Raw genomic sequence first — 18,634 nt, 5'->3', positions numbered from 1 at the left:
GAAATGTCAACATTTGTTGACTTTCTTCGACAGTATTGCAGATATCACTGGTGTGGCGAGCACTGCTGCCTCACAGCAACAAGGTCCTGGGTTTGAATCCACCATCTGGCCGGGACCTTTCTGTCTGGAGTTTGCATGTTCTCTTCGGGTACTCTGGCTTCCTCCCACAGTCCAATGACATGCAGTTAGTGGGGTTAGGTTAACTGGTGATTCTAAATTGCCCAGGGGTGTGAATGTGAGTGCGAATGGTTGTCAGTCCCTCTGTGTTAGTGCTGTGACAGACTGGAAACCTGTCCAGGGTGTATCCCGCTTCTTGCCCTATGGCAGCAGAGATAAATGACCCTGAATTGGATAAGCAAATGAGGATGGATGGATGGATGGATAGATGGATGGATGGATGAAATAAACTGACTATCAAATCTAAAGTGAACACCTGACTGTCACCTCACTAAAGTAATTGCTGTTTCGCATCAAAATGATTATGATTCTGTTTACCCAGAGGTTTTCATCCAAACACAGTCGGAATTTAAATAAATGCAATTTTCTTGCATGTTGATGATCAGCATCAATATTTAAACATCAAGTGACACTTCAAATCAAATGCCCACTGGGAGCAGTGCTACAAATCATTTCAGAGAGGAATACAAAACACAATCCTAATCTTCTTATTCAAAAAAATAGAAAGGGGAGGGGGGGGTATGTAAATGAAAACTTAGGAATTGCAAACACTCAAATTCCAAAGAGCCAGATTAGGCTCGCTGTGTGATCTGAAGAAGTGGCAGATAAAGAAACAGAGCCAGAGTGGTTGCTCCTGCAAAACAATCCATGTGCAGTTGCAAACAGACTGAACAGCAGTTGACAGGAAATAAACCCAGCCCAAAAGAAGCTGCTCACTCTTCACTGTATGCTAATGTGTGTCCAGTGACTTGATTGTTCTGTTAAGCGGCTGAGTCTGCTGCTGCACCGACCACAGAGATCAATAACACAACAGCGATCTGCCAGTACTGAGAAACGCTCAAGAGCCTAGTTCTGGCAACAGTTAAGTGGAAATACAGACAGCTTCCTTTTTTGTGATTGGTGTATTCTGTCATTAAATATAACGTTCAGGACACGAGTCGACACGTTTGTCTAATGATCAGCTATTCGTTTGCTGCTCGGTCTGTTTGTGCGTGCTTCCTCACAGAGCAGTGTTATATAGATTTATATAAACCTGTAGCATATGCAGAGCTCAGCCCAAAGGCAACTGAATACTAACTAATTAACTAACTAACTTATGAGCTTGTTCATATGAAACCATTAATATTGGTTTTTGAAGGGTTTTTTTTTTTTTTTTTTACATGTAAATCCACAGTGTGTTGTATTTGTTGCAGTGCTGTCTGCCCTTTCAGGCTAGTTGTGATGAAGCTCCTCATCCGGAGTATGAAAGGTCACTGTATCTGTGAGAGACAATGAGATTCTACCTGCTGCAAATTATACATGCTGCAGGAATATGAATGCACAAATCAAGGGCATCTAATCGACCATCACCGTTTTAATCAGTTCATTTCCTTTAGGATGAGGACCTAAAAGTCAAAGGTACAAATGAGTGTACTTAATCAGTACTGTGGAGCACACTACACTTCACAAGTGGATGGAGTTTAAAAGTTGCAAAGAGCTTTTTTGCGAAATTCAAATAAAGTACATAAAGTGTACTACAAGTTATTTTTAACCAGTGCTTTCAGTCCAGGCAACATTCACATGCATCACTCACTCAATGAGGGCGTGTTCTTAAACAACATGATATTAAAGGAGCAGCAAATAAACAGACTCTTTAGGTGTTCTATAAAGGCTGTCGGCACCGATTGCATTGCTTTATAACCCACATAACAAACCCAGAGCATAAAGTCCCAAACCATCAGAATACTGGAACTATCTATACAATGATATGAAAGTATAACACTGATAGGATGGCACTGCAGTGGTAAATCCAGGCCTGTCTCGTGTCTGGTGACTGACACGGCAGCAACGTTGATTACAGGGATCAGCTGTCACGTTAAAGCAAATAAGTGGCCTGCTGAGCGGCCTGCCTGCACTCAAACGTATTATTACCATGCAAGGTGACTGGTCTGATGCTTTCGCCTGCTAGGTGACGCATTGTGTGTGTCACTATTCCGAAAAAACTAACATTGGAGAAAAAAGGGGGAACAAATCTTGTGGACTAAGTGGAAGCAGACACAGCATCACAAGTAATAAAATGACTCACTGTTGAGTAAATTTTAAGCATGATTGGAAAGAAACCACAACTGAGATTCAGTGAAAGTAAGATCGAATAAAAGTAAATACTAAGAAAAAGCAGTGATGCAAAGATGGATATGCACGGGTGGGATGTGTGCTTGTGTAGTGATATTTCTCTTCTTTACTTTCTTTCATATGTTTAAGAAAGTGTAAATACATATGCACTGCAGTACTATATAGACAGTAATTTTATGTTTAAAGTTGTTTTAAGAGAGCACAATGCTAAAAGCAAAAACAGAAGGTTACGGGTGGAGGGAGCGGGGAGTTTTTGAATGTTTTCTGCTCGACCACTTCCAATTTGCATAAGAATGTTTGATAAAAATGCAAGGATCAATCAAATGTAATGACTGTTGTGAAATTTTGGGATTTTGTTTCATATTTCAAATACTTTTCAATATGTATTGTTTTGAAAAACGGTCCGTTGACCCACATTCAAGCCCCACTTTTCATATATCAAAATCTGAGGCAATATTTGAACATGAATATTTCAAAAACTGTTAAAGATAAAAGCCTTTTTTCTTCTACTGGTCTTTCATGCTATCAAAATGAATCAGATTCTAAAATATGGGACAGATATATTAAAAAATGTCAGATATGGTTAAAATATGAAAAGTCCACATCTGGAAACTCCAGAGTTTTGTTCTGTCTGGATTAGACTATGTGCTGATTTTTGTTTTTTTCATTTTTGCTCAATCCAGCATGAAAGTTGATGAAAGTATCACTGTCTTTATTTTTGTCAGTAATTATTCGTGTTCTATCTTTGCATTATTGTGAAATGTAATAACACACAATCTGATGTATTTTATTAGCATGTGCTCAAGTATGGGACTTTTTTTTTCATTTGAACTGAACACTCAGACATTTTTAATGTATCTGTTCCAAATTAAATATCCTGAATCATGTTAATGATTCAGGAAAGAGCAGTGAAAAGTCTTATGTCTTTTTTCTTCAATAGTTTTTGAGATATTTATGTTCAAACATCGCCTCAAATTTCAATGTGCAAAAAAACGGTGCAAAAGTGGGTTGATGGACCATTTTCAAAAAAATATATCTTGAAAAGTATTTTATATATGAAGCCTTTGGACAATAATATTGTCTAAATTAAGTGGTGGAGGTGGTGTTGTGGCCAGAAATTGCAGTGCTCCAACATTTTCTGCTCATGTCAAATTACATGTTTATGCTAGCATTGAAGGCAACTTCAATGCTAGCCTGAAACATTACCACTGTTGCTGACATAGCTGGTCATCTTCCCCCCCATGGAAAAAACAAATGTCCAGGGTCATTTGTGTATTAAGTATTGTATTTGAAATCTTGCCCTGTCTACATAAATCTAATTCACTTCAATGAAAATACAGACTAAGGCTAATCATTAATCATCAGCAGGCAGACTGTGCTAGTTTACACCTGCAGACACAAAAACTCGATTCTGCACTCTCTGAATGTCTTATTGATGGGCAGGCAGAGTGCAGATAGCTGTGTGGAGTGATCTGGGATGAATGATCTGTTTCTGAATGCGACACCATGTGGACACAGTGTGTCCGGAGAGGCAATGAAACAGCCATTTGAACTTGTCCACCAGTTTAATGGTTTTGGACCCAGTGGTTCCAGATTCTTCCAGGTCTATTACTGAGACGGAAATACACTCACAACCAGTTTACACTCACCAGTTGCACCAGCAAGTATGTCTTTGATGTAAAAGCACAGGGAGAACAACCACACAGGAAAGTCCCCAGCTGACCAGGACTTTCAGTGTCACTGTGCCAATTTTCCACCCTAAGCTCACTGCTTGCTCTGTTTACACGTGGGATATCTGCATTATTGAAGAGCACTTATTGCTTTTGCAACAGGTCGAATAATACAACGCAAACGATAACCATGTGTGTCTGATTTTAGGTCCAAACATAACACTTACGGGCTATAAAGACCATGTGGCAATCACTAACACTCAGTGGTAGTGAGTTTTCCCAGTGGGGGAGCAGATGGTTTATTGATCATTGTTGGGTCTACTTTCCACGAGATGCTGCTTTAGAGGAGTTTCTTTCAACACTTTCTCCGATTTCCAGCCAGTAACAATATCCGACAGCACAAATAAATTTAGGTAAATAAGGTAAATCTGCAGCACTTCCACTAGGGGAAAGTCATAATCGCTACTAAACCCAAAGGCAGACTTTAGGTTGATAAAAACAGATGTTCTGCAAAATGTTTTGCATAATTGAGCATTTAGAAAGATGGATGTTATGTGGCTCAATATTTGGAGCAGTAAATCTCTGCAGGTAAGTGATATTATGAGACAGGAGTGATACTATATTCTCTTAGCATGGAAAACAGAACATCTGAAGCGTCTCCTAAACGAGGTTTATCCAGAAATTTGAGTCCGGGCAACAGTCCAACGGTTTCCTTTCTTCAATCAGTTTTTTTAAATATATTTTTTCCCTGCTTGACACGAGTAAGCTGTTGCCATGGCAGTTCAGATGAAGGAGGAATAACTGTTTCACCACAGCAGTTTGTGAATTATTAAAACCTAGAGGACATGAATGAGCAGGCTGAGAAATAGAAAAGAAATGAGACAGATTGAGGACTTGTCGCTTTCAGTGCGTTTTGCTGGAGACTGTTTATTGGATCTTTTCATGTCTCTCAAGGCCCACGACTGTGTAGATGAGACAGACGCAACCACAAATTTACAAGTAGTTCCAAGACTCCAGCGTGTCCTCAGAGTTTTTAAAGGAATATTCAAGAACGTTCATGAATAGTTGAAGAGATCCATTCATGAATAGTGCAACAGAGCAAACAAGGAGAATAAGGGAGAAAATGGTGGCAGTGCGCCATGAACTTCAACATCAAACTGTCTCAATAGAAGTTAAATACAGATCCATCACTTTAATAAAAAAAAATAAGAATAAACAATTTCTTTATATTAAAGTACAATCATTTTTTAAAGCATTCTTACAAAGCCAAAAGAATCAGCTCAATTTATTTGTGAAAAAGAGATGCAAAAGCACGGTGTGCATCCAAAACCGTTATATTACATTACATAACCACATCTGCAGTCAAACACAGGACTTCCCTCCAAACAACTATCCAAAAGCAAATGCATACAGTTATTGCTGGAAGTAAAACAGAGTACTGACTATAAATACCATGAGTGATCTCAGTTAATGTTTAGTTTTTATTTATTTTTTTACAAATATTAATGATATGACAGAAATGTTCCACAAGAGTAAAACAGAGACACTGACAGATATCACACAGCCACTCTGATGGAGGCAATAAATTAGAAAAAAAAAATGTATGCATCTCCAAAAAACTAACAAAAACAAAAAAAACAAAAGAAAAGAATATTTGTGTTTGCATGCATTGCATACACAAGGACAGTTTGCCAAACAGTACCAGCCATGGTGCTTTGTGCACACAGAATAAAAAGTAAATACCATATTCACACCACAGACTTTAGATTTCTCTTCATCCCCAGCTCCGTCGTGTGAAAACAGTCAAAACAGCCTATAAATTCTAGCTTTTTTTTTTTTTTGGGGGGGGGGGGGGGGGGGGGTGCATGAGCTTGGGAATACAAAAGAAAATCTAATTATTTGCATAGTGTTAAATATATGGAGCATTTACCAAAGAGGTCACCAAAACAAACCTCATCACCAAGTGGTGGAGTGGCTGAGTGGTGGACTGTGACATGGAAGATAGAAATCCTGCATTGATTTCCTATAAAGCACCAGGCTGCAGTTACATCTCCTGACCACCGGGGTTCTCTAGCAGTGGGAGTCAGCATAGCCTTCGGCTTCAGGAGGCCTCTTTTTAAAGTCTTTTAAGTAATACTCTTCGTCTGAGTCCTGGAAAAGAAAAGGAAGAAATACTTATGGACAGGTACACACAAAGACACAGAACAGCTACACAGGAAAAAATTAATCAATAATTTACAAATCCCAAAGTCCTGTTGTCAGACACCGAGGTCGTGTAAAATGAATCATGTGAAATGTATCTCGCAGACATGTCTCAGTAAGTTATTTATGGCTTTGTAGAAATTCTGTACTCTTACCATCACATATAGGTCACGGCATTTGGCCCTATCTTCTTTGTGTGTGTATCCTGGGATGCCATATTCATCCCTGATGAATGCAGAACGGACAGCAAAGATAGTTAAGAACGACATAATCACATGTTTGCAAAGTAAAAACCTGCCTGTGCTGTTTAGATACAGTACGTACAAATCACCTTTCAAGCCCACAATAAAACACGTACTTTTCAACTGAGGCTCTCCATTTGTTGTTTCCACTTATGTCCATGTTTGCCACATTCAGTCTATAATTGGACAGCAATTTAGGATATATTATCAGCTGTTAAACTATTTGAAGACCCAGTTTAGCTTTTTCCTCTTCATCTGAAAGAACAATGCCATCTGCCATAAATCTAATAGTGGACTATTACCTTCCCGCTGGCTCACTCGCTAGGTCACCATTGTGGCAGTCATCGATACGTCACTGATGTCTCGTTAGAGAGTTTCTCATGCCACAGTCGCATTGACTCCAGCTGTAGTATTTATTTTGCTGTGGAGATCCGCTGCAAACTAGGGCCACTCTGGTTTCAACGTTTCCTTCTAAGCTACAGGAGAATTGTTTCATGTTTTGTAGTGTGAGCTCAGAGCAGAGCAAGGACTACCATCATGGACGTTCATCAGAGGGAGGGAGGGAGGGAGGGAGAGGCAAACTGATTTTAAAACCCTGTTATTCAGCTCCACAAAGTAGCTGTCCATTAAAATCTTTGCACAGGAGCACCTTACACACTATATTATTTTAAAGTATATTTCCAGACAGACAGCAGCGTGTGCACATTTCTGATGCATACATTTGTATAAATATGTTTATATACTGGTACAAATGAAATATGAAACTGTGGGAAACACTGGATTTACACCACAAACAGACGTTAGCACTCAGACAATTATTCCTCAATAAATACAAAATAAATGTTTGAAATTATAATTCCCTATTAAAATGAATCCCATTTAATTATGTCAGTTAAGCATTAAGATGACGCAAGCGCTCAGTTAGCTTGGCAAAGCATAAAGACCAAAAACAAGGAAGACAGGCTAGTTCACCCAAAGGTAACAACATCAGATTTTCAGCAAATACAAAGATCACTGATAGATATATTCTAATTAAAATATTTTGGCCTTTTTACAAGTTTTCTATTCAGTGTTAAATAGCCAATTTTTGTTATTCTCTTGTTTTTTACTGTAAAGTTGTATTTGAGTGTAGTTAACAGTATAAAAACAGGAAAAAGTCAAAAGACAAAGATGAAACAATTTTTCAAAAAGATAATGGTAACAGTGGCAAGCTGCTTATATATAAGTATATAATGTTCGTAGAGCACCTAAGATTAATGTGAACCACAGCTGCAAGCCAGTACTTGTTTTAAAAGCTTCTTCCTGTGTGAACCAGTGAAAAACAAGCCAGTACTGGCTGAAACCCTATGTGACTTCTAATCACATGACATACCAGCGAGAAGTCAGTTAAAGAGTGATTGATAGCCACTCTTCAGAAGCAAACACCCATTTTAAAAAACTTAGATTCCTGTTTAACGTTTATTAAATCCATTTGAAAAAGCATGTCTATAACCATCAATCCTATTTATCACCTGCTGTGACCATCATTATCCCCTGGAGAGCCTCACCAGTGATTGGCAGAATGCATCTACTCACCCCTCTGTGACCTCTATGGGTGATCTGTGGGCCTTTGATTGGTTACGCTCTTTCTTGGGACACATCATCCGTCCAATAAGAATGAGGGTTATGACAGCAGAGGGAAGGAGGATGAAAAAAAGGAGGACTGCAACATCTGAGAAGCGAATGCTGGGCACTGAGGAGGAGGAGAAGAGTGTTTGGTCATCAGGGGCACAGTTACATGATGTTTATGATCACACATCTACAGGACTTCATACAAATCTGCACTTGGCAGTCACCACATATACACACACACACTGTCACACAGACTGTAAACTGTATACATAGTATATACAGCAGCTCTATGAGTGCCACTATACAGTTGATGATAGCACGGAAAACGTGAAACAGTTTGTAATATTCTTGCAGAGAAGAGATGAAAAGACACATGGCTCACGTCTTTACAGTAAATATGCAGCTGAATCCAGCAGCTGATTAGAACAGCTTGCCTGTCTTTACCCATAGGTAACAAATCCACCAACCAGCATATCGCCAAAGCTCCCTGACAAAAAGTTCATTGCTAAGCTGTACAGAAAGAGAAAAAAACAACAATGGGCCATTACAGTGGGGCTACATGCCAGACTCTTCCCTGGCAGAGAATAGCAACTTCCTGGTTGGGTGGAAGCCGTTCCCGGAAAAATACAGTCAACATTTCACATGTTCATTTTACGTACCAGAGTTACAAACTGCACAGACAAGAGTGGGTTCAATCTTCCCTTCTAGGTTTTTATAAGCAATTCAAAATGTGATGAGCTACACTCCAGTCATTCTCTAATCATCTACCGTACACTCATAGCTGACGCAGGTTGATACATGTGAGACCAAATGCTTAAATCATGACAGGCTTACACAAACACAACATGGATGTTTGGATTAGTCTGCCATCCATTAAACTGTGAGGCTGGCATTGGAATTTTAAGCCTTTCCTAAGTCAGCCCAGTGTCTGCATGCACACACTGTACAACTGATAATGAGAGGCACCAAAACCAGACACCTGAGTTGAAGTCAGGACAAACACAGAAAGAGTCTGAATGCAAGACAAGGATTTGACTTGTTAGGTTAGCATCTTACCCCTTGGTGTGACAGTAAGTACAGTGTGTGAAGTCGTGGACCCGTGGACATCAGGTGGGTTTCTGACTGTGCATGTAAAGGTCCCATTGTCATTCAGTGTGGCATTGATTAAAGAGATGGAAGCATCTCCACGTGCCGGGGTGCCTTGCCACCGGATTCGACCGCCGAACTGACCCTCTGTTGGCGGGTACGCCCGTGAGGAGAAGTGGAGAAACTGAAAGGAGAAAAAGACATCTTACATCTTTATATGAAAGACAGAGGAGTGGTTAAATAGCCTGAGCAAGCTGAAAATGATATTTGAGTGTGCAGGAAGGCTGTGCAGTGAAATGTGGCTATGCATTGTGCATATTTCAACCTGCTGTGTCACACTAGGAGACTAACGCCTAAAACTGTGTAAATTAATGATCATTTTCCTGTTCAGAGAGCACATAATACTACTCATCATTTGCAAATCTAACTTGTCTGGAGAAACAGATGGCGGTTGGACATCCTTTCCTTGGGCAACATTGTTGACAGAGGGAAGAGGGCTCCTTGTTCCGTCTGAGAAATACGAATAAAATCCAGCAACTCCCAAAGGACATTCACGCTAGTGCACAATTCTGCAGGAGTCTTAAAAAATGAATCTACGTCTGTGTTTAACATTTACCACATCAGTCTGTTTTCAACAACAAACTCCATCCCTTTTATCACTCCCACATCAAGCTGACCCAGACCTCTCTACAACATGACATCCGGAGAATGAGTGTGCTGTGCATGTGGGTGGAAAAGAGGGGGATAAAAATGTGTAAACACGACAGAACATGTTTTGCACAGAGTAAACTAAGAGTGCAGAATGTGTGCTTTATTAAGTTTATGACACAACAATACGCACAGACATGGAGGAAAAGAAAATGAAAGTAAACAAATAAAATACAAACAAGAAAAGGGTAAAGAATACAGTCTGAAAGTATGTATTTGTATTGTCATGGTTTTCTGCTCCTGTTTGAATAATGTGAATAAAACTCCACCAACATGAAACACAGGATTTAATAAGAATCTCCTTTATTAAGATAAAAACATAATTATCTATTTCCACAGCAATACCAGATTTGACCTAAACACTGTTGTTATTTATAATCGCAACAGTTTCCACCTTTTTTTACTCTCAGTATTACTGCGTGCACGCCTCCTCAAACACAGATGATATTAAACAAGATCACAACAACTTACAATGTTACAGTAAGTTTTAAAAAGCAAAATCTTAACTAGTGTTGATCTGAACATCAAAAAAGTGAAAGAGTTGTTGACAGAGCTGCCGTCAACCCACTAAGAAACTGTTTGCAGTTATGTCACAACCCACTGAAAACACGTGCAAAGTTGTTGGTGTCGCATGCGCAAAATACCTACAAATTGTTGAGTGTGTGCTCTGTTAGCTGACAGTCACCCATAGTTTGCACATGAAATGCCGACAAACACAAACTACTCACCAAATGGTAGTGAAACTGAAAAGTGTGGTGCAAACAGGAAACGCAGACCTTTGAAATCTGTTTGTTGTAGCAGTAAAGCAAATGTTCTCCATTTCGGTTTGCACTGCACTTTTCACTGCCTGGAGAGAAAAAGCCAGGTGTTTGGAGAGAGGTTAGCATCTTTCATGCAAACTACAGATGGCTCCAACAACCTGCTAATAAACAAAGTTTTTAGTGCTCTTTGCGACTGATTTCACGTGGCTGATGCCTGAGCTGTCCTCGCGACTCATACTACGCTTCTGACATATGGCAATTTAGACACAGAACATTTTCCGAACAATTTCCAATATAAATACAGATGCATCCATGCCCAGAGACCGCTAAACATACATGTAATTTCCTACAACTTAACCAGACAAGTATTTGAGCTAATACACATAATGACAAGTAGTACGCTCAAGTAGAACTGATAGCAGAGATAATCTAAGCCACTAATGCAGTGATTCTTTGTGCTCAGGAAATCTGATAAACATGAACCATTCACAAAGTGCTACAAACCCTAAATATAATCCCTCCCTTTCCTGAAAAGTACATGAAAATAAAACTGAACAAACACAATAAAGTTTTATATTATTTATAATGTATTCAAACTGGCTTCACAAACTCAGAACAATATTTACTTTGAAAAAAATCAAGATTAGGTAAAAACGTTTGCCTTGTTTGAAGTTTATACATTTACTGCCTGAAATGTGCAAATCTCTGTGAACACTGTCAACAAGGATAACTGCATATGATGTTCACAATAAACTGAGGCAGGAAAAAAGCAAAACCACAGAATCACCTGGATAATTACTAGGATTGATAAGGTTTTATGCTTTTACAGCCTCGTGCTGTAGAGGCGGGCAAAGATAAAGATGTTCATATCAGTGTTGCTCACTCTTGGTTGATCATTTAAAAGTTGGCAGAGCTCAGCCTACATGAGAAAAGCTTGAAATCAGTTACTACTACTAGACTCTGCTCAGGCTGAAAACAAACATTAGACCCAAAGGTACTTTTGAATTCATGAGAGATGCTGCAGCATGACTAAGGATGGAAGACTGTTTTCAACTGAGACCACCTACATTTAAACAAATGCTTCCCCTGACTTGAGAAGCTTAGCAGCAACTTTTAGATCATAATAATAGATTTTAATGTAACATTATTCAGCAAAACCCAATAGCCAAATCCTTCAATTACCATCAGCTTCCACTGATATTTGATTGAACATTCAACCTCTCTTCGCCAATCTACAAAATTAATTCTCATCAGGACTGGAGGTAATTATGTAAGCCACTGAAGCACTGCAGCAATTCAGATTGACACTAAAGCTTTGGCAGCAAAATTATATTTTCTGATAGAGGTTTTCACATGCTTATTCATGGCCTCTCCCAGCATGATATACGAGCAGGGACACACAGGCCAATAAAGCAGCCAAAACTGCAAATGAAATTGGATGGGAAGTAAATGAAGGCTTAGAAGCAAGTCTGGAAGTTTCTAATTGTTATTTGTATGTACTGGTCGCATCAGGAACCTGCCTCTTTTTATTTAGGTTGAGTTAGTTCTGATGAACTGCAGGAAAAGTGGGCTCCTTTTTTTTGTTAGGAAGCAGCTGGCTCCTCCTCCCCCCCCCAAACAGCTGTATGGCTTTATCAAGCAATTACTGCAGACTGACACCCCAACGCTAATATAACATGCATCTCTCCCTCCACACAACTACATCTTAATGAGAGTGAACCAGCAGAACTCCATATCTGCAGAGCCACAAAGCATTAGCCTCTACTTTACTTCAAGTGCTCCTATAGGAAATGGTTGCATAGAGGGTTGCAGCTACCACACTATGGATTCTCACAGTCCAAATGCAATTACACAGAACCACAGTGGATGGCTATCTTAAAGTACAAATGGAAATGCTTAAATGATGTGGTGTGTTTCCAGTGGATTGGTCAGTGAAACTCAAGCCACACTTAGAGGACTGAATGCAGTTATGGGTTAGGATGGATACATTTCAACGCACTTCGAACAAGACCACAATTCCATCGCATGAGGAGGGGTCTATTAAGGTAGCTCACTTTCTGGGGTTTTACCGAGGAAGCCACAAAAGATGGACTGGAACATGAATGGGTAAAACGTGGACTTTTCTTTTTCTCTTCACACCGAGGCTCATAAATCAGATGAATTTGGCATAAACAAAATTGTAATTAAACTGAATTTGCTTGAGGGTGTTGCCGCTATCACAGCAGGTGTACAGGTACGTTCAGAAATCAAGCGAAGTCGAGCTGGCCATGAATGCAAATAAAGCAATCACATATTCAAACAAGCTGTGTTTGCACAAAGTGGCAATGCGTGTCACAAGCCTGTCTTATGAACAATTTCTGTGTGAGGCCCTGCAAGTTCAAAAATATTTTATGTCTGTTAAACTGTTTTTTGGGGGTGTTTTTCAGATTTTCAGCTGAAGAAATGTGTACAAATGATGTGTTTTGCAACAGAGGGCCTAAAGATCAAATTTAAAATGGGCTCTTTGCCAAGATGTCTGTTACGTGTAGACATAGCACTGGTTCATCCCATGAGTTAGGTGCCTTTTCAATGCTTGAATGATTCCTAGGTCAGTGTTATGTTGCTTATGAAGGACTGTACTGAGAATAAGTGAAAAAACAACCAGTGAGAAAAGAAAATCTCTGAAAGACTTTATGACAAGAAACTCTGGCCCCTTGAAAGCAAGAAAGAAGACATGAAGTGCAGGTCAGGAGGACCTTAGATATATAAATACTGTCTCGAGTCTATATTTTATCTTCCAACTATAACTTCAGCCTACAGTGATTGTGAAGCAACGTATCTGACATGTTTCACAAGGATTTTCTTGTTTTGTCTTGTTTTGCCCCACCTTAATAATCCATAGCTCCTTCCCTGCCAGGCTGAGTCATGTTTAGTTCAGCTACACTTTTTATTTCAGTTCAATGAAATCTAATTACAAAGACTTCACAAAATGCATTACATTTCTACAGTCAGTGTCAGAGATTTTGTCTTAATCTCTGGCTCTCTTCCACAGCATGAGCCTGGTTCTGCCAGAGGTTTCTTCCTGATAAAAGGGAGTTTTTCCTTCCCATTGTCGCCAAAGTGCATATGATTGTTGGGTTTCTCTCTGTATGTATTATTGTAGGGTCTACCTTACAATATGAAGCGCCTTGAGGTGACTGCTGTTTTGGCGCTGTATGAATTAAATTGAATTGAAAAAAAGTCTTACCAGCACTCCATATTTAAAAAAAAAAAAAAAAATGTATAGACAGACAGCCACCAATAAATGAATCTATGAACCGTTGACATAGAAAAATCGGCTACTGAGAACAGTAATTATCCTGCGAAGGAAACAAAAAATAAAAAATCAACAACCCCATAATCCTGTTTATCTGTTACCAAATTATAGTCGTGGTCTTCTAATTTTCATGTGTGATAATAAGTCATCATTAGTTAGTTCAGTAAATAATGTCATTACTGGAAGCACAGCTTTGATCTCTCTATGATCTTTTACAGAGTAATACTTTCAACTGACATCTACATTCAGCCGGTGCACTACAGTGTTTATTTGTTCTCTTGTCCAATTATCTTTTAATGTGTAAAACTCCCAAAATGAGTCAATTACAGGTGTTTTAGAAAAAATGCATGTTTCTGAAAGAGCTGACTGAACATTACAGACTTTAACATTTCACGGCAGTTATGGCTGCAAATAAAGCACACACATTATTTTGCAACACTGGCTGCAACACAGCCTTGAAGTTAATTTGGATAAAAGTATACTCACCATCATTGGTGGACCTCCGCTCTGCGGCCGGTAAGACCAGTCAACTGTCATCCTACTAGTTGGCCTACTTGTGGAAGTAAATGAACAGGACAATGTGACAGTATCTCCTTTAGATGCATGGACCTCTGGTGGTGTAGTCACTGTGATGGAGGAGACTGGGGAAGGAGCTGGAGGTGAAATATTATAGTAGAAAAAAAAGAAGAAGAGAGATCCGCTGGTCAGAGATGAAAGCCAGCCAGAAAAAAAAAAAAAGAAAAAAAAATGGCACTATCATGTACAGATTTATGTATATTTGTGTGTAAAGCAGGAAGGAGAACACAATGTGAGTGACGTTTTACCCACTGCAAAATAGAGTGTGCAAATATGCTCACACCAAGGTAACAACGTCCTCCGGATAGACACAGAACGCACTGACGCTAATGCAAGTTACTCATCCGACTCTCTTGCTGAATTGGACAGACCTTGTTTTACATTTGTATCTCTCAGAGGCCTTCAGCTCTGTCTCGCTCTAGATGGCTTTTCATTGTCATTTCTTCAGTGATAATACCAAGGGACTCAACATCAGCACTGTCCACAACAAACCGCTCAACTACACCTATAAACAAAACAAAACAAACAAACAAACGGCTTCTCTTGCTAGTGCTTGCACACACACCATGAAGACTGGATTCAAAACACAGTGGACAGACTGTGCAGCAAGGTTTGAAATTTCACCCTGTTCAATATCTTTGTTTAACATGTTGATTGCTACTTAGCAGTAAAAATAAAGTGCAAAGTTTGGCGCGATGTGACACTACATAAAAAAAATAAATTAAAAAAAATCAGTTCCATTTACCCTAATAGGACCTTAGGGATCTGTGGCAAATTTCACAGCAATCTAGCCGACAGCTTTGCCAAAATGATTTGTTCTGAACCACAGACACCAAGCTTCTCGTGGCCAATCCATCCAGACATGGTTATTTCAATAAATGCATAAAACTGCTGCTGATAGCAATACAGAAAATGTAGAGGATCGCCAACATGACCAGGAATGATCCTTGAGAGACTCTGTGCATCTGGAGCCATTTTTTTGTTTTGTTGTTTTATGCAGTAACTGTAAAGGTATTTTCAGTCTCAAGATGAAATGTCAGCATTGCTGTGGTGCATGCCACAGTCACCTCCTCTGGGGCTCATGAGAATTCTGGCTATGTGATAGATTTCTGACTGAAGCTATAACTGGTAGACTGATAAAACAGCCTGACCAACTTTGACTCGAGCTAAAGTGAATAAAAGCATCATCGTGGTGCAACATTGTCCCCTTCAAGACAAAGTATTTATGTGAAACCGGCTGCATTTTCCCTTCAGCTATCTCTGACATTAACACACTGCTTTTGGAGGGCAAAAATGAAAGAGCCCTTCATTTCCAGAAAAAGCCTCAACATGTATTTTCTTTAAGAATTTACCAAAAGCAAAACAGAGCGATCCTCTGATATAACCAATCTTATTAGAACAACACCACTGCTTTCACCAAGCATCCCAAGGGACATGATAAGGCCAAAGTTTATATTAAACACATGAGCAGAAGAGATCTCATCCAATCAGCCCGATTCATCGACAAAGACCTTGGGGTGACTTGAACAAAGCAATCTCTTCAAAACAGTGGAAATCAAAAAGCCAAACCACTCTTGAACTTGAAGATAATAAATGCTGATAATATCGTAATCAGTGCTGGGACAGGAACACCGGCAGCTCATCGTTGGGCATGTTGACACTCGTTTTTGGACATTTACTTGAGTAGAAGAGCGAGGATGAGAACACACTGTGTAAGCATGTTTTTATGTAACCCTGCAAGGAAAAACTCCCCATATTAGTACAACCTTGATTCCACAAAATTTGGATGCTCTGTAAAACGTAAACTCAAATAAACATATTTTTTGACAATATAACACACAAAACGTGTTTTGAAACTGAGGCATTTTACTCTTTCATAAAATACATAAGCTCATTTTGAATTTGATGGTAGCAACACGTCTCAAAGAAGTCAGGATGGGGAAAACAAACACCTGGAAATGTAAGAGGCACTAAAAAGAAACAGCTGGGGAACTTTTTCAACCAATTAGGTTTATTGCAATTAGGTCAGCAGCATGATTGAGTATTAAAAACCAGCTTAGAGAGGCTGATTTCTTTCCACATTTTTTTTCTTTAGCTTATGCTGGTGGGCTGAATTTCACTAGTCTGCAATAAACGGCATCTTTAAATTGTGAAACAATTTCAAAAACAATGTTCCTCAAGGTAAAATTGTGAAGAATATGTTAGCATCTACAGTACATTCACTATAAGATTCCAAGAATTTGGAGAAATCTCTGTGCGCGAGGGGCAAACTCACACAAATTCAGGTTAAAGCTATCATGCAAAGAAGAGGCATCAACACAATACAGAAAGGCAAATCCACTTAAAACAGAGACAGAACATAAATAATCTGACCACAGAATAGCATTAAATTTTAAATTATTTTTGGAAATGACACCACATCCTTTGGACTAAAGAGGAAACAGGAACAATCTGGCTTGATATCACTGCTCACTTATAGGTCCTGCATCTTTGAGAGTACAGTGGTGCATTAGTGCCTATGGAATTGGCACCACCATTGCTGAAAGGTATATACAGGTTATAGAGCTGCACATGCCCCCATGCAGACAACGTCTTTTGCAGGGAAGGCCTTCCATATTTTAGCAAGACCATGCAAAACTACATACTGCAGATATTACAGCAGCATGGCTTCATAATAGAAGAGTCCAGGTGCACAGTGAAGTCCCCGGTCTCAATTTTTGGGACACATTGCTGCCGTCAAATTCAAAATGAGCTAATGTTTTTCTTAAAATAATACATTTCCTCAGTTTAAACATTTCATATGATCTCTAAATTCTATTAACAATTAAATTTGGGTTTATGAAATATTTGAATCATTGCATTGTTTTTAGCTACATTTCACACAGCATCCTAGCATTTTCACAGAACTGCGTTTGTGGACGTGCTGATGTTACACCAACCTCTCCGTGTTTTATGTTGTCCACGACAGTCATGACTATTTTCACAATTTATTTTTCTTATTTTTTGAAAGTCTGCCCACAGTTCAGCGCCATCTTTGGCAAAATGCCGTGGTCTTGTGTTACTGAATACCAACTGTCTGATTATTTTTTTTCCATAAGGTCTTATTATTATGCTTATTATTAAGAGCCGAGCGTGTGTGCCTGCCCCCACGGCAGCTACATTAGCAAGCCTCTGTGGATTATTAGGCTTATTACCACAAGAGGGAATCATTAATTAGTTGACAGTGACTTAACACTTGTCTGAGTACAGTTTACTACAACTTCGTGGTGTTTACTGGATTACATTTAGTATATTTTGTATTCACTGGTTTGTATTATATATTCACTGGCAGTGTTTATATCTAAAACGAAAAGCTATAAAGGAAAAAAACTACAAATAAATATGGCGTGCTAGGTCTATGGAAGTGTTGAGTAGGCTTTAGACCCAGAAGGCCTCCATTGCCTTGGGCATTTATGTGATAGCCTTAAAAACGAAACGTGTAATGTACAACTAACAGTGGTGAGCTAACGACACTGAAAACTCAAACGTCAACTAAATTTTAAACAGCCTGTGTTTAACGAGTTATTGCGGAAATGGGACATAAGTGCCAGCCTACCAGCCCAAACTTTGAAAGACGCGACAGGGGTTGTGTGAGTATGGAGGCTCCAGTTTAAAAACAAGACAGCCGAGCCCGGGCTCGGTCTACTCACCCAAACAGCAGAGCCAATACAACAGCAAAACCACGTTCAGGGCGCTGGTTCTTCGGAGCGGTCGACGCATTTTGAAGTTGGGGGGAAAACGGGCTCCAATGCGTGAAGTTTAAAAAAAAAAAAAAAGGTCCAAAGTTGCGTCAAAGCTTCAGTAAAATTCCGCCCATAGTCAATTTTTCATGACTCAGTCTCCGATAGCGTCGCCTAGGCGGACCGCCCTACCACTACCTGCCAAACAGGTGTATCAGGAAGTGGCGCTCAGACAGTAAAATTAATTTTAAGCATAGGCGCTGAATACAAGTAGACGCAATTTATGATAGCTATGCAGCTATGACCCTCGCCTGATTCGTTCGTGTGTTTTTTATTACTCGCATGAGAAACTCCATGAAAATGCCACGATGGGACGCAAAACACTCGCGTAGTAACCCTGTTTTTCAGAATAAAGCAGCGATAACAAACATATGAGACCACCCGATGTCAGGTTTATGCCACAGCTGCCCTAAAT

The 18,634-nt window shown here is 39.4% G+C and overlaps 1 protein-coding gene across 1 annotated transcript; it reads right to left on the bottom strand.

The window, feature by feature from the left end:
* Window positions 1-5,136: 5,136 nt before the first annotated feature.
* On the bottom strand, window positions 5,137-18,351 carry mpzl3 (myelin protein zero-like 3). The gene is made up of 6 exons (XM_085479339.1): window positions 18,130-18,351; window positions 14,351-14,517; window positions 9,071-9,284; window positions 7,979-8,135; window positions 6,317-6,386; window positions 5,137-6,110 (listed from the first exon to the last, which is right to left on the bottom strand). The coding sequence occupies exons 1-6, from the start codon at window positions 18,197-18,199 to the stop codon at window positions 6,030-6,032; spliced, it is 759 nt and encodes a 252-aa protein (XP_085335465.1). The 5' UTR covers window positions 18,200-18,351; the 3' UTR covers window positions 5,137-6,029.
* Window positions 18,352-18,634: the final 283 nt, after the last annotated feature.

This window comes from Copadichromis virginalis, linkage group LG14 (genome assembly GCF_057382275.1).
Source record: "Copadichromis virginalis isolate Kocher_CV1m ecotype Utaka linkage group LG14, C_Virginalis_male_GT1.1, whole genome shotgun sequence".
NCBI lineage: Eukaryota > Metazoa > Chordata > Actinopteri > Cichliformes > Cichlidae > Copadichromis > Copadichromis virginalis.
The sequence above is the reverse complement of the archived record's forward strand: the minus strand, read 5'-3'. Positions and strand labels throughout refer to the sequence as shown.

Coding starts and splice junctions, on each gene's coding strand:
- mpzl3 (XM_085479339.1), bottom strand. CDS start 18,199: ATGCGTCGACCGCTCCGAAGAACCAGCGCCCTGAACGTGGTTTTGCTG. Junction 14,518..18,129: donor GTATTGGCTCTGCTGTTTGG/GTGAGTAGACCG, acceptor TTTCACCTCCAG/CTCCTTCCCCAGTCTCCTCC. Junction 6,111..6,316: donor GCCGTGACCTATATGTGATG/GTAAGAGTACAG, acceptor TTTCTTTTCCAG/GACTCAGACGAAGAGTATTA.